This window comes from Emydura macquarii, unplaced genomic scaffold (assembly GCF_026122565.2).
Source record: "Emydura macquarii macquarii isolate MOO-44397 ecotype Brisbane River unplaced genomic scaffold, CSIRO-AGI_Emac_v2 contig_2871, whole genome shotgun sequence".
Taxonomy (NCBI): Eukaryota; Metazoa; Chordata; order Testudines; family Chelidae; genus Emydura; species Emydura macquarii.
In genome coordinates, this window is record NW_027133008.1 from 329,010 (window position 1) to 343,307 (window position 14,298).

Sequence of the window (14,298 nt, forward strand, 5' to 3'; positions counted from 1 at the left end):
ATTTAGGTGTTTTAATGCTTCAACTGAAGGGAGCAAGAAGCTGAGGTGGCATCATCTGTGAAACAGCTTGAAGATTCTGAGCGAAGGAGACAGTCACAGCAGATGGATTATAGTAGCCAGTCAGGAGCACAGGGATTTGCATAGTCACTCTCCAGTTCTTAAGAAATCGCTGCACAGCGATCATGCAAATCAGGCTCCCACAACCCGAGTGCAGGGAATTGCGTAACTGGGGGAAGTGTACAGAAAGTGCACAGCATCCCAGCACTTTGATTGGCGGAGACAATCCTATTTCCACATAACATATGTTAAAATGCTTCACTGTAAATACAGGCTCAGTGTCTGTTTTGCTGTGGCGTTCATTTCAACCTCATTCTCATCCTCCCAACTTAATTTAGCTGAGACTACAGCAACAATCCTGTATGTGCCTGGAGGTGCCCTATGTATCAATAGTGACCAAGCCAACATTTCCATTCTTCTGCCAACTACAAAATGAGAAACCTTTAACTCCATTTCTTCCCAGATCAGCCATGTTGAATCAAAACATGGCTATGAAGCATCTTGTGTCCTGGATGCATGCCTTAAGCTGTGCTCAGTTCCACAGCTGAACCCTTTCATGTCAAAGCTTTCACTCCAAAACTAGCCGAACAAATCCAGCTACAGAACATAAGATTAAAAACAAGCAACCATGAAAAACAGGAGTGAAACAGAGCCTCTCTCCCTCTCCAAAAACCCAATCAAGAACAGCCCAATACTAACATGTTCCTGTGAAAATGCTGTAATGAGATTTCAGTCCACAATTTCTACAATGGCACTGAAAAGCCAGCTCTGCACCATCTGTCAGAGCCCTGCATTGCTGTATCTATCAGCGCCATGGAACGGTGGCAGCAGATTATCAGGATGTCAGATATGAACTAAAATCAGTGACATTATTCCTGGAGTAAATTACTACTCGCTGTAAATACAGAGGAATTGGGCTCTTTATTACTACTGTTATTGTGCAGAAGTGGTAGCCTCCCTGTGGTTGAGACTGGAACCAACTGTCCGTATCAGCTCAATTTCGGGACCTCTCTAAAATCCCCAGAAAAGGGTTTTTTCTATTGCAGGTATTGGACAGGTAATGTTTGGCCAAAGAAAAATTTGGAGACCAAACTTGGGGTAAACTACACAAGCTCTTCCCGAGATGCTGAACGTCAGCTGAGTAAATTCTTAGAATGCTTTTTTGCCACATCATCTTTCCAAAGCTGTTTTGGCCTAGAAACTTCCAGTATGGTTTATGCAAAAGTTCTTTATCTGAACTGTCACATCAGTCTGTTTTCTAAAAACCGGGGCACACATCCTTGAAATTAAACAACTTGAAATAAGGAGATTTAAGAATGTCTGTCCAGTCCCACTACCCCACCACTACCCTTACGAAGAGCGTCCAGGGTTTGACAGACTTGATGCAAAGGAAAACCTATGGCACCAAGTCTCAGAACTCAGGTCAAGTGACTTGAGTTGCAGGGCTAGCAGTGCAGATAAGGGTTCCCACGAGACGGGGGCTCAGGCTCTGAAACCTGGGGAGAGGGGCAGGTCTCAGAGCCTGGGCTCCAACTCCAGGGGGAACATCTACCCTGATATTTTCAGCCCCGCAAGCCTGAGTCAATTGACCCAGGTTCTGAGACTCTGCTCTGTGGGTTTTTCTTGGCAGTGTAGACATACCTAAAAGTACATTAGACCCTGCTGGACCAGCACTAAGAATAGGAGACCTACATACAGTGCAGTCTGGTGTACTGAGCACCATACACACCTGGGTTCTATTCTACGTGGTAGAGATGGGCTCACAAAATTCAGGCCACAAGTCTGAACATCTCTACATTCAAGCTCTTCACATCTAGGGTTCTCATTCAGCTCATTGGAAAGAAAAGGGCCATCTGTGCTATTCAGATATGGGTTCAGATTTATAACACCCATCAAAGTTCAGATCCTGGCCCATTCCTAATTCCCAGATTGTGCCACTCTGGGTGGCCTTAATAATACATAGCTCCTGCATAACATCCTTGCCTGGGAGATAGCTATCTATCATTAGCCTCATTTTACAAGTGCTAAACCTCTGAATGACAGAGACAGGGAAAGAATATGTAAAAGCAACAGGCTGCACCATATGCATCTTTACCTCTGACATCATTGCCATGGCTTTGAAACAATCAGAGAGGCAGGTTTTACGACTCTACATATTGATGCAGAGATATTTTGCTGACTCATGATGACAGCCAAACCAGTGGATTGATTTATCTCTAACCCAGGACATAAAAGGGGTTGATGGTCTCACTGGGATAAAAGAATCCTGCAGGAGAAAGCATTAAGAATAGTTAAACTGAGAAGGAAGCTTAGACTGTGGTTTGTATTTTATACTGTTGTTATTTAAGTGAACAATAAAGGCAAACCCCAGGAAGGGAGTAAGTTTGAACCATATACAAACTGAGTACATCCTACTTGGAGCAGGATGGAGAATCCACCTGTTTACACTATGATTGTATGCACCTGCCCATTCACAACATATGTGCAACCTATTCAGAGACAAGAGAGCATCACCAGCTTATGGCCTCTTGTACTTCATAAAGGTAGAAATGCTCACCCCAATTTCCTGTTAAATCTCTGTCTCCTCATGTCAGCTACCTGAGATACGGTTTACAGACACGTTTACTGTACATGGAGTGGTCACAGAGCTGTTAGGAGACAATGGCTGTTCAGGTTCATTTGCTGTTTTGGAGTGTGGTGGAGGAGATTAAGTGTAACCTCACATGAATTTCCTGGCTTTCAGAAATGCTACCTTAACTAAGTTTTTGTCTGATAATTAAAAACAAAACAAAACAAAACTGAATATTTATTGCATGAATCATTATACCCCTTGCAGTTATTAATCACTGTTAATCAAACAGAATGCATATTGAAAAATATATCATAAACCTAATGCATCATTATTAAAAGAGTTTATTAGATGGATAAAGAAGAGTTGCTAATGCTAGGAGCTATTTTAGACAATTTTTTTAAATCTAGTCTGTCCCAGTGAAGCATTACACCTGATTCAGCAGAACGGAATACAAATTCCATGTATATTTGTAAAAATATTCTCCTAGCTTCTTTTTTACAATGTTAATGTTACCACATGAAGTTGTAAACAAGTGACCACTTACTTTAAAGCCATTTTTTATCTGACCTCTGTGGACCCAGGTTCAGAATACAGTGATGAGCTAAAGCCAAAGTGTTTGCTACTAGGAGGGCTAACTGGTTAATGTATAACTGCAAAAGTAGACAGAACGAGGTTTGGGAAGAAAACAATTTCTATTGAAGAAGACACAAATGCAGACAGATACAGAACATTGTCAGGCTACACCAACAATTGAGTAAAAACAGTCTCACTTAGAATCCACAGGTTTTTATGGTACGAAACTCTTCCATTATCCTTGATCTTTGAGAAATACTATAGATTTAACACTCAGAAGTCAATATAATTGAAGATTTCCCCTCAGGAAATTCATTCTATCCATCTCTGAAACATCCACTCAGGGAGACTTTATTTTTTCCTCTGTATTTGCCAGACTCTGCACCCACTAAAGTCACTGGCAAAGATTCTGTTGCCTTCAGTGGGGCAGGTTCAATCTCTGAAGGAATAAAGGGAAGTAAAAGTCAATTGGTCTTTTCTGCAGACAGCCATAAAGTAGACATGTTTATCTTTCCTATTTAAGAGGGGAAATAGGACTCACTTTGCGACAAAGTGCTTACTAAGAGTGCAGGAAAACTTGAAGAAAACAATACAGCAGCAAGAAAAATACATGAACTTCAGAAACCCAATCAGAAATACGGTAGAGACAAAGGATGGCAGTGATAGAAACCTTCACCAGTATAGAAAAGTGTGGCCAAAATGCAGACACCATGTCTTAGGCAATTTTCCCAAATGAGAGGGTTGTCTTCAAAGGAAAGCAGGGAAGAGAGTAGCACAGCTATAAATCAGGGAAAAGGGCAAAGTGCAGACCCAGAAAGCAAGCCCTCTGCTTTCAATATGCTTCAAGGAGATTAAAAACAGCAAATATTTTAACTCTGCCATATCTTGAAAGAAAGCACATACTTGCTTATTAGAAAGGATCTGTTAATTTTGAAATGTTTTCAAAATGTGAAGCTATCATTAATATTATTACTGTCACAGTTAGTCTTCAGAAATGTGTATGAGCATGTATTGCACAAGGTACCTATTTGTCTTGACGCTATCGCTTAGGGGAATGTTTCATTGAAAGCTAAATGGAGGTATGCATGTTTTATTTAGCTTATTCATTGGACTGGCTTAGTACACCATTAAGTGTACACAGTCAAATTGAACTGCAATAAACAGAGCAGTGGAGCTTTCACAGGACCTGTCACTTCAGGTGTTTGAGCAACGGGAAGTAAAAGCCAGATTGACTTGAATTTAAATGGAAGTGATTGTTAACAAAGACCTTTGGAGGGGAATACTTTTGGGAATCTTAAGAGACTTCATAAGTGCTTAAGACAAAGCATGTAAGAACAGGGGAAAAGAGCTTTTAAATAAAAGGAAGCTGGAAGTAAAATCTAAAATTTGTGCACAATCTGTCTTACGTAATGTACGACTCATTTGAACATATGGGCCAACATAGTCAAAAGTGGGTGCCTAAAACTAGGCTCCTAAGTCCATAGCTAGGCAATCCACCACATCCTCCAGATCCACCCCATCCTCCAGATCATAAATGAAGATGTTTAACAAAACTAGCCCTAAGACCGACATCTGGGGCACTCTGCTTGATACCAGCTGCCAACTAGACATCGAGCTGATGATCGCTACCCATTGAGCCCAACAGTTTAGACAGCTTTCTTTTCACCTTATAGTCCATTCATCTAACTCATACTTCTTTAACTTGTTGGCAAGAATACTGCGGGAGATCATATCAGAAGCTTTGCTAAAGTCAAGGTATATCATGTCCACCGCTTTCCCCACATCCAAAGAGACAGTCACCTCATCATAGAAGGCAATCAGGTTGGTCAGGCATGACTTGCTCTTTGTGAATCCATGCTGGCTGTTCCTGATCACCCAGTTAACTCAGCCTCTCACATTAATTTTACCCAACTCACTCCACCATCCACACACAAAAACCTCTGACCCAGGTTTGGAGATGCTTTACATCTGAGCTAGCTGGCCTGGCTGTGGGTATAGGCTCGAGCCCCAGTTCTGCTTTAACTCAGTTTACCCCTTCCACTTTGCATTGTATATGCAGGCTGCCTAACTCAGGTTCGGACAGTCCTCCAGTGGTTTCCCACAATTCCCTATTCAGGGAGTGAGGCACTGTAGAAACTCAGGACAAAAAGATGGTCCCTGCCTCCTCAAGTTTGGTATCTAGGTACCTACTCCCTTCTCCTGCACCAAAAGTCGCCTGCCAGTTTATATACCCTGGGAAAATGTTTAAACCCATATTCCAGGCAGTCTGCTCCACTTCTACACAGCATTTGAACAGCATTGCCCGTTGTGAAATCCTTCTCCCAGCCTGTTATCTGCTGCTGGAGGCTGACACCAAGGTTCTGGTGGAAATCTGGGGAGTGGTCACTAAGTAGAATGATTTGGGGAGATGCATCCAAAATCAAGACATCTACAAGAACATTTCCAGGACCGTGGCAGAGGAGAAGCTTTGCTGAATGGGAATTCAGTGCAGATGAAGAATCAAAAACCTGAAAGGTGCATGTCACAAGGTAAAAGATGCCAAAGACAGCAACTCACTGTCAACCTGCCCCTACTATGGTTATTCTTAGGGCTCAGCTGGGAACAGAGGGACTGGAGGAGTCAGGCCAGACCTTTCTGCACTTCACTTATTGCTGACAGTGAAAAAGACACACACATTTGAACACTCAAGCTTGATGTTAGTGGGTCTGATCCAGCTGACGGTGTTAAACTGTATCTACATTGGTCTGAAGCAGAGATTTCAATGGAGTTTAGCTAGCTGGACTGAGCTCATTACATTGCAAATAGCACTAGTTCTCCTAGTCTAGACAAGCCCTGAGTCAGCCAGGAAGCCTTCCAGCAAAACCAGGAAAGCTGGGACTTGGCACTCCTGATGTTTCTAGGTGAAACACAAGGAAGAGAAGCAGGCCGCCACCTTTCAGTCAAATAAAAGGTACTTTTAAACTTTAAACTTTCACACTTGGTTTTTAACTTTTCCATTTAACTTCGTTGCAGTCACTACGATATTTTAATAATGTTCCTGTGAGTTAATTGATAACCAGCTAAAATCTTAACTGCATCCTCGATCAGTTCACATAATGCATGTTCGACCTGCAGGGTCGCCACCTTTCTAATTGCTGGTAACTGGACTCCAAGGTCCCTTCCCTCCAAGGCCCCTCCTCCATCACTCATTCCTCTCCACCTCCCTCCATCCCTCCACCAGCTGGGTGCCCCCTCTGCTCTGGAGCTGGGCGGGAAGCTGCTGCAGCCTGACAAGGAGGGCGAGCGTGGGTTAATGACCCGGCTCCTCCCCCACCCCCCGGCGCAATAACTGGACTTTTGGTGACCGATCAGACACTGACAGGTCCCCTTTTTAACTGGACTTTCCGGATGAAAACTGGGCACCTGGCAACCCTAAATGGCACCCAGACACAGCCAAGAACCGGATAGTCTGGGTAAAACCCAAACGGATGGCAACCCTATACGGTCATGTAAATATGGTTCTTAACCTCAGCGTCCTGGCCAAAGTCTGAGTGGGGTAAATTACATTCTGACTGTGCACAACTGGCCCCGCGGCTGAAACCGAATCTTACGTTACTCTTATTTCTTGCATTGTCCTCCAGTGCTGGCTGGCTGGCGTTGCTATGTGCTGAGGCGGATGCATGGCACAGCTGGGTGGAGCCCAGCAGGAACCCACACTGTAGGAATTTACACTCTCAAACCACTGAAGAAGCCGTTTGGTCTGAGGCAGAGTCAGTGGGGATGTGGATTCTCAGGACTGCCGGGTTTAGGCCCTATCTGAGTCTTGCGTGAGCGGAGGATGAAGTGGGGGGTGATGCCAATTCCTAGCGGGCAGCTGAGCATTGCACACCGTCATCACTGCCACTGACTGGCTCAGAGGCTGGCACCCTCAGCAGAGAAGCTGAGGCCGGAATGAGCCATGGAGGCTCAAACTCCCCTCTGAGGCCCTAGGAGTCAGGGCTGAGACTCACTGGCTGTGAAGAGGCCACACTGCTGTTATGCCTGCTCTGTGGAGAGAGTGAGGGGATTTGGTCTGCAGGGGTCTCATTCCGGCACCTCTCAGCAGCTGCTCACTGTGGCTTAGAGACCCAACAGGGACAGGTGTAGCTAGGGCGGGGGAAGGAAGAATTCTCTCACCTTTGCAGGCTCCTTCGTCATTAGCAGGTTGGTAGCCAGGCCTGCAGGTGCACCTCCCGATAGCCACCATCCACTCGCCTTCCCCATTGCAATGCAGCCTGACGCCAGACGACCCGGCCGTACTTGCCTCCTCTGCATCCGCCACACAGGTCCCCAGCGCTTCCACCAGCGAGGTCCTCTCCCCCCCGGCAAAGGTCTCAGGGAAGGAGGCAAACCCCTTCACCACAGCCGGGCACTTGTAGAAGAAGACTTGGACAGCCACCAGCGACATGCAGGCCCCTGAGTCCTGGAAAGCCAGGTAAAAGCCACGCTGGGTGAGCGGCCCAAAGCTGCGCACCTTGATGTTCATCTTCACCACCTTCCCAGTGCTATCCACCTGTGAGAAACTCTCGTCAGCTGCAATGGTATCCACCTTGGTCCAGGGCCCCTCGCGCCATTCGGGCCGATCCTGCGTAGCCATGTCCGTTTCTGCCTGGTGATAATAGAGGGTGAAGGTCTCCTTGCAGGAAGAAGCCACGGTCCGCATGCTGCCGCAGTCACGCACGGAGAAGCGGAGGCGGACATGGACTCGGTGGGCCCCGCGCCGCTCTATGAAATGAGTGCGCAGCCAGTTATTTTGGCCCGGCTCAGCCACATTGCAGACTTCAAAGGTTCGGATCAGATGCTTCTTGTCGTCCAGGACGCTCACCTCATCCCACTGTAATGAACGAGCAGTGGAGAGAGAGGTAGAGAAGTTGTTAGAGGGTTTTCAAAGATGTGGCAAAACTGGGATACAATGATCACTGGTGGCTGCAACACAGGGACCAGGACTTTACAATGGGCTCCTTGTATCTGAGCCTGCTACTTGCCTCACGACAGTGCTGGCCCCACAGTGAGACTTGGGCTGATGCCTGATGCTGATAGCACCTGAAGTGAGGGGCGTAGCACTGGTAGAGGGAGGGCTGCCCTGCAGCAGATGTGTTAAACACAGCTTTGTTCAACCCTCTGTTGGGCAGGAAGTACTCCATGCTGACATTGCTGCAGAGTATCAGGGGGAAATGGGGTGCTGCAATGCAGTGGTAGGATCCTAAATGCCAGGATGACACCCTCTCTCTGTCTCTGTCTTTCCCATCTCAAGACAGAGAAAAGACACACACAAAAACAGAGACAGAGCATCCTTTGGAGAAGGTGCTAAATACAGACCCCTGGCACCCTGCTCTGATGCAGCTGGGCTGTCCCTGGGGAAGCAGAAGATCTCATGAGTACTTCTGAAGGGGGAAGAAACGCCCAAAGAGTTGGGAATGAACTTAACATTCTAGCCCTAGTATCCCCCTCTCTCCATCACATGCTTCTAATGCCTTTGCCTGTGTGGCCCAGTGTCTGACTTTGGATACTCCATATGCAAGAAAGCTGGAAAAGAAACATATTCCGCTCCAACCCCACTCTCTCCAAATGCTGGATAAGCCTTCCCACAGGTGGTGGAGGAAGGAAGAGGGCAAGGGAGTACTTACCCCACCAAGCGGGTGGGTGGTCCAGCCAATCTCCGAGGTCTCTCCTGTTGTATCCAGAAGTATTTCTGTTTTTAAAAAAATAGTCTTTTGTGCTTTTCCAAAACCAGCTGTGCAAGCTTGATATGTTCCCTACAAGACTCCTTCCTGCATCTCATCTCTCTAGGGGACATACCGTGCTCCCAGACCCACACGCCTTGCTCGCGGAAAGACCTGCGTACTGAGATAATGCCTGCTCTCATCTAGAAGTCAGAGTTCTGTTCCCAGTGTGTAACTGATTTCCCCTATGACCTAGGGAAAGGTCTGCAATTCAGTGACTCAGTGGCTGATCTCAACTTGATCCAGAGGTTAGGGCACCAGATGGAAAACTTGTGTTAAATTATTTTGGCTAAGTCTCTTACAACCTATGGATTGCTCTCAGTTCAGTATACTTAGCACCTTCAAGGATCAAGCCTGATCCAAGCAACCATTCTACATTTCTTTCCTGAGTAATTTTTAGCCGTGGTGGAAGATGCCAGACTTCATTGCCCTTGAAGACTAAAGTCCTCTATTTAGGTCCAAAGCAGTACAGCACTGGCTGCAGCAGCACAAGCTACACACACCCAAATATCCCCTCCCCACATGTACCTCAGTCCTTAGACCACTATGAAAGGAGAGGGCGTGGGAGGTCAGTGTATGAAATTTACACATGCTTGTATTGTTTGCAAGTCAACAGCACTCTGAAGTCCTGGAATTTAAAGATCTGTTTGCTTGTTTGTTATTATTTTTCTTTCATTTTGTTTTCTATAAAAACTAGGAAATTCCATTAAAAAAAGTTATGAAAACTATACTAAAGGTGAGATTGTTCCAAGCCTTTATGGGCAGGAGTCCAAAGAGGACACAACAGCAGTCCCTATGCTTAAGAGAATGCAGGAATTTCTCCCTGTGTGTGCTCCTGGGGATGCACATCACACCAAAGGAGTCAGGGAGGCAGCAGGACCACATCTCTCCTCCATGAGGCAGACTCCTTCCCCAAGCCAACCCTAGGGTGGTGTAGCTCTGCACCACACCATACACATTGCTGTCTGAATGGCACGATCTGGCACTGGGGTGGCACTCTGACATATCTATGCTTCACCAGCAGGTTCCTGGGGTATGGCTTCTTTCTGATGGAATAACCATGGGATTATTTTTTGATGAACAAAGATTTTCTAAATCAGGTTTGAGTCATTCCCTCTGCTTAAGTGTACCCAAATGCAGAGCATGACAATCTGAGACAAGATGGAGAGAGAGAAGGGGACTTGGGAGATTTAAGGGAGGGGAGACATGAGAAAGAAAGGGAGAGAGAGAAAATAGAAAAGCCTTGATCAGCTGCCTGGGCTCTGGGCTGCGGGCGGGCAGTATATTCCCCAGATGGCTTCTCTCCAGCGACCCAGGTAATCTTTATCGAGCGCATAAATATTTCACAGACTAACGGATACATGCAGCCTGGAGCTGATAGGGCTCTCCCTCCAATGGTGAATATTTAAAAAGCCACGATGCATTAGAAACAGACAAGAGCACGAATGCACGACACATGTGGGAACATGGCCCTCCAACACCATAACTCCGATGCAGAGGCATGCAACACAGAGTGCCAGACATTTACAAGCACAGTGCTGTTTCCCCTCCTCTTCCCCACTCTCAATGGCTGCAAGTCCTGGATCAGATCAATGGTCCCATCTAGTCCTGCATCCCTGCCACACTCAGTCAGACTAGTGGCCTACCTCATGCAGGATCCTGCCTCCCACCACCACAGATCACACCACTGATCTGTTTAGTCCAGTAATAGCGGGGAAGTAGATCCTGCTAGGAATCCAGCCTCCTATCATGTTAGATCAGACCACAATCTATCTAGTGCAATGTCCTACCTAATGCAGTATCCATACCAGATCACATCACTTGATCCTTTTAGTCCCGTACCCCATCTCTGGCAGGGGACAACACCGAATATTTTAGCAGAAGATAAAAGTTCCTCAAAAAGCTTCTGGTCAACTGAGCAATGTTCTACATGGGGTTAAAATCCTTCCTTGATCCATGAATCAATTTTAAGTTTTGTAGCATGAGATTTGATTATCTCGTTATCATTACTGTTACTTTAGCTCACACAGATAAAAAATGTATTGATCATAAAACTGTCCAGTCTCCTTTCTCCCTCCCCCAAATCCAGCTACATTATCTATCTCCATTACTTTCCACAGAAGTAAATTCCACTGGTTAATTATAGTCTGCCTAAACTTGATTACTCGTTCATTTCATAGTCATCCCTTGTTCTCAACTTATGAGGTAAGATAAAAATGAGAAAGGAGAAAGAGGAGTTTCCACTCTCTCCTTCTTTATTCTGAATATATTGACTCAAACTAGGAACTGTTGACACCGAGAAGATTTTTAAAGGGTTATTTACAAACTTACCAAAGATTTTGCTCAGGAATTTCCTTGCATTTTTACAAAATGTTTAAGAACTGCTTAGCAACATTAGTCCCTGCAGAGGTGACAAACAGCACAGGAATGGTCCATGTTGCACATCAATCTCTTTCACCCCTTCATCGTGTGGCTTCCTACATCTCTTAGATAGGAATTTCCATCCCCTCTCCTCCAATCAGGGTTCCCGCTCCCCTCATCATGTAGGTAGGAGCATGTAAAGTGAATTTAGTAGATTTATTTGGGAAAAAGTAAAAATGCTGCTTGGTGGACCTTATTTCCTCTCAATACCTCACGTTGCTTATTCCCTCCCCCACTGTCCTCTTATAGGTCTCTTCTCTCCGCACACTCCCTCCACACAGTTCCCAGGCCCCTCCCCCCACCATTCCTCGCCCATCATGGCTTCTTGTAGACCCCTTCCACAAAACCCCAAATTAGTAAATAATTCCACCCACAAACCCCAAGATTATTGTTAGAGGCATCAGTCCTTGCCAAATCCAACATATCAAAACAAACGTGGAATTCCTAGACCTAGCCAGTTTGGAGTCATGGCAAGCCAAAAGAGGAAACTAAAATTTAAGAAACTACCTTCATATCATGCTATGGTCACCCAGGAAAGTGATCAAAATTCAGAATATACCAGTGTGAAACGTGCCACCTTAAAACTGCCTCTTGTGCTATGCATTGCAAAACAACCTCATGATCACATACTGGTTCTCAAGTAATCCGTATAAAATCATAGAGATGTTTCTGCAACCTTGATACACCTCTGTTGCATCTTTTAATATTGTTTTCATTATGAAATGCTACCTTTAATTACATTCTCTTCATTATCCAGCATATTTTTTGAGAGCTGCTGACTAGATAAACTGCCATTGCCTTCTGGAATCCCACAGCCCTCGGGATTCAGCACTTACACATTTTACATGTTGAGCTCTCTTCTCTTCAGGATAGGAATTTTAATAATTCTCTCAGCAGGAATACACTACACATTCAACAGGATATTTTTGTTCCCCTGATACAGACAGATACACCTCTGAGCAGTAATTTATTACTGTAGGATCTTGCAATCTGTGGCCTGACAGAAATAAGTTTATAGAACAGCATTAACACTGTGCGATTTTATGATTTCTTGTTTACAATGTCTCATATAGCAGGAGAACTACTTTGTATTTGTCAAGTGACCTATATTCAAACTGTCATCATCAAGTTTAAATATTGTTTTCTCTGGGTATCGGCTTCTCTTTTTTAAAAACTTTATTTAGCTAGTTAGTTGGCAATAAGAAAAATGATGGTAAAAATACACAGATAACACAGTCCAGCTTTAACCAGTTTAGAACTACTTCCAGTTCTGGAAAATAGTGTGGTGCAGTGAAATAAGATCAATAGTAGTGACGGAGTTGTATGTCCGAAGAGTGGCATTTTTTTAAAAGAATGAATAAATAAAACAAGTCAAACAAGAAAAACAAAAAAGAAAAACCAAACAATGGTTATTAGCCAAGATGATCAGGAATGCAACCACATGTTTGCTTTGACCCTAGACCTCTGACTGTGAGGAGTTGGGCGTGGAAGATGGGGTGAATGACTCCATAATTGCCCTGTTCTATACATCACCTGGAAGCTCTGGTACTGGCCACTGTCAGGGAGAGGATTATGGGCATGACGGGTCATGGTCTGACCAGGATGGCAGCTCTTATGTTTTTATGAACATAGTTCACAAACATACACACCAATAACAAAGGACATATAAATTCAATATCAAATATAGCAGCGGTCTTTCCTCTTAACAAAAATGACTTCTTTACAGTCTACAGTCCCAAAATAAGACAAACTATAGGGCAATAAATATAGCTGTTATAGGAGGGAACATACGATATGAAATACAAGAGAGGGTTCTAAACTGACCCAAAAGAGACTAGTGAGGTTGGATTTCTAGTTGGATATGCCTTCCTTAAAATGCTGCTAATTTTTTTCTTTAATGAGTGAAAATCTCTGTACCCACATAGTACTTAAGTTACTGATGTGAAAGTTATTGCAACAGATTTAACATATATATAGGCAGTTCCAGGCAGTTATGGTAATAGTGACAGAGGTGCTAGTGACAGAGGATGTGGAGAAAGCTGAGGTACTCAATGCCTTTTTTTGCCTTTGTCTTCACAGACAAGGTCAGTTCCCAGACTACTGCACTGGGCAGCACAGAATGGGAAGGAGGTGAACATCCCGCAGTGCTGAAGGAACAGGTCCAAGACTATTTAGAAAGATTGGACATACACAAGTCCATGAGGCCAGATGCAATGCACCCGAGGGTGCTGAGGGAGTTGACTGATGTAATTTCAGAGCCATTGGCTATTATCTTTGAAAGTTCGTGGCAATTCAGGGAGGTCCCTGATGATTGGAAAAAGGCAAATATAGTGCCCATCTTCAAGAAAGGGAGGAAAGAGGATCCAGGGAACTACAGACCGGTCAGTCACACCTCAATTCCCGGAAAAACCATAGAGCAAGTCCTCAAGGAATCCATTTTAAGGCACTTGGAAGAGAGGAAGGTGATCAGGAACAGTCAACATGGATTCACCAAGGGCAAGTCATGCCTGACCAACCTGATTGCCTTCTATGAAGAGGTGACTGGCTCTGTGGATGTGGGGAAAGCGGTGGATGTGATATACCTTGACTTTAGCAAAGCTTTTGATACAGTCTCTCACAGTATTCTTATCAGCAAGTTAAAGAAGTATGGGTTGGATGAATGGACTATAAAATGGATAGAGAACTGGATAGAGCATAGGGCTCAACGAGTAGTGATCAATGGCTCCATGTCTAGCTGGCAACCGGTCACAAGCGGAGTTCCCCAGGGGTCGGTCCTGGGGCCGGTTTTGTTCAACATCTTCATTAATGATCTGGAGGATGGGGTAGATTTCACCCTCAGCAAGTTTGCAGATGACACTAAGCTGGGGGGAGTGGTAGATACCCTGGAAGGTAGAGATAGGATACAGAGTGACCTAAACAAACTGGAGGATTGGG

The 14,298-nt window shown here is 44.8% G+C and overlaps 1 protein-coding gene across 1 annotated transcript in view; it reads right to left on the reverse strand.

The window, feature by feature from the left end:
• LOC137166540 (ephrin type-B receptor 5) overlaps positions 1 to 14,298 on the reverse strand; it is a 106,638-nt gene that overhangs the window by 54,888 nt on the left and 37,452 nt on the right. The window contains exons 3-4 of the mRNA XM_067568311.1: positions 8,848 to 8,912; positions 7,358 to 8,054 (exon numbers count right to left, since the gene is read on the reverse strand). Of these exons, the coding sequence (XP_067424412.1) occupies positions 7,358 to 8,054; positions 8,848 to 8,912 (762 nt within the window). The remainder of the gene's footprint in view (positions 1 to 7,357; positions 8,055 to 8,847; positions 8,913 to 14,298) is intronic.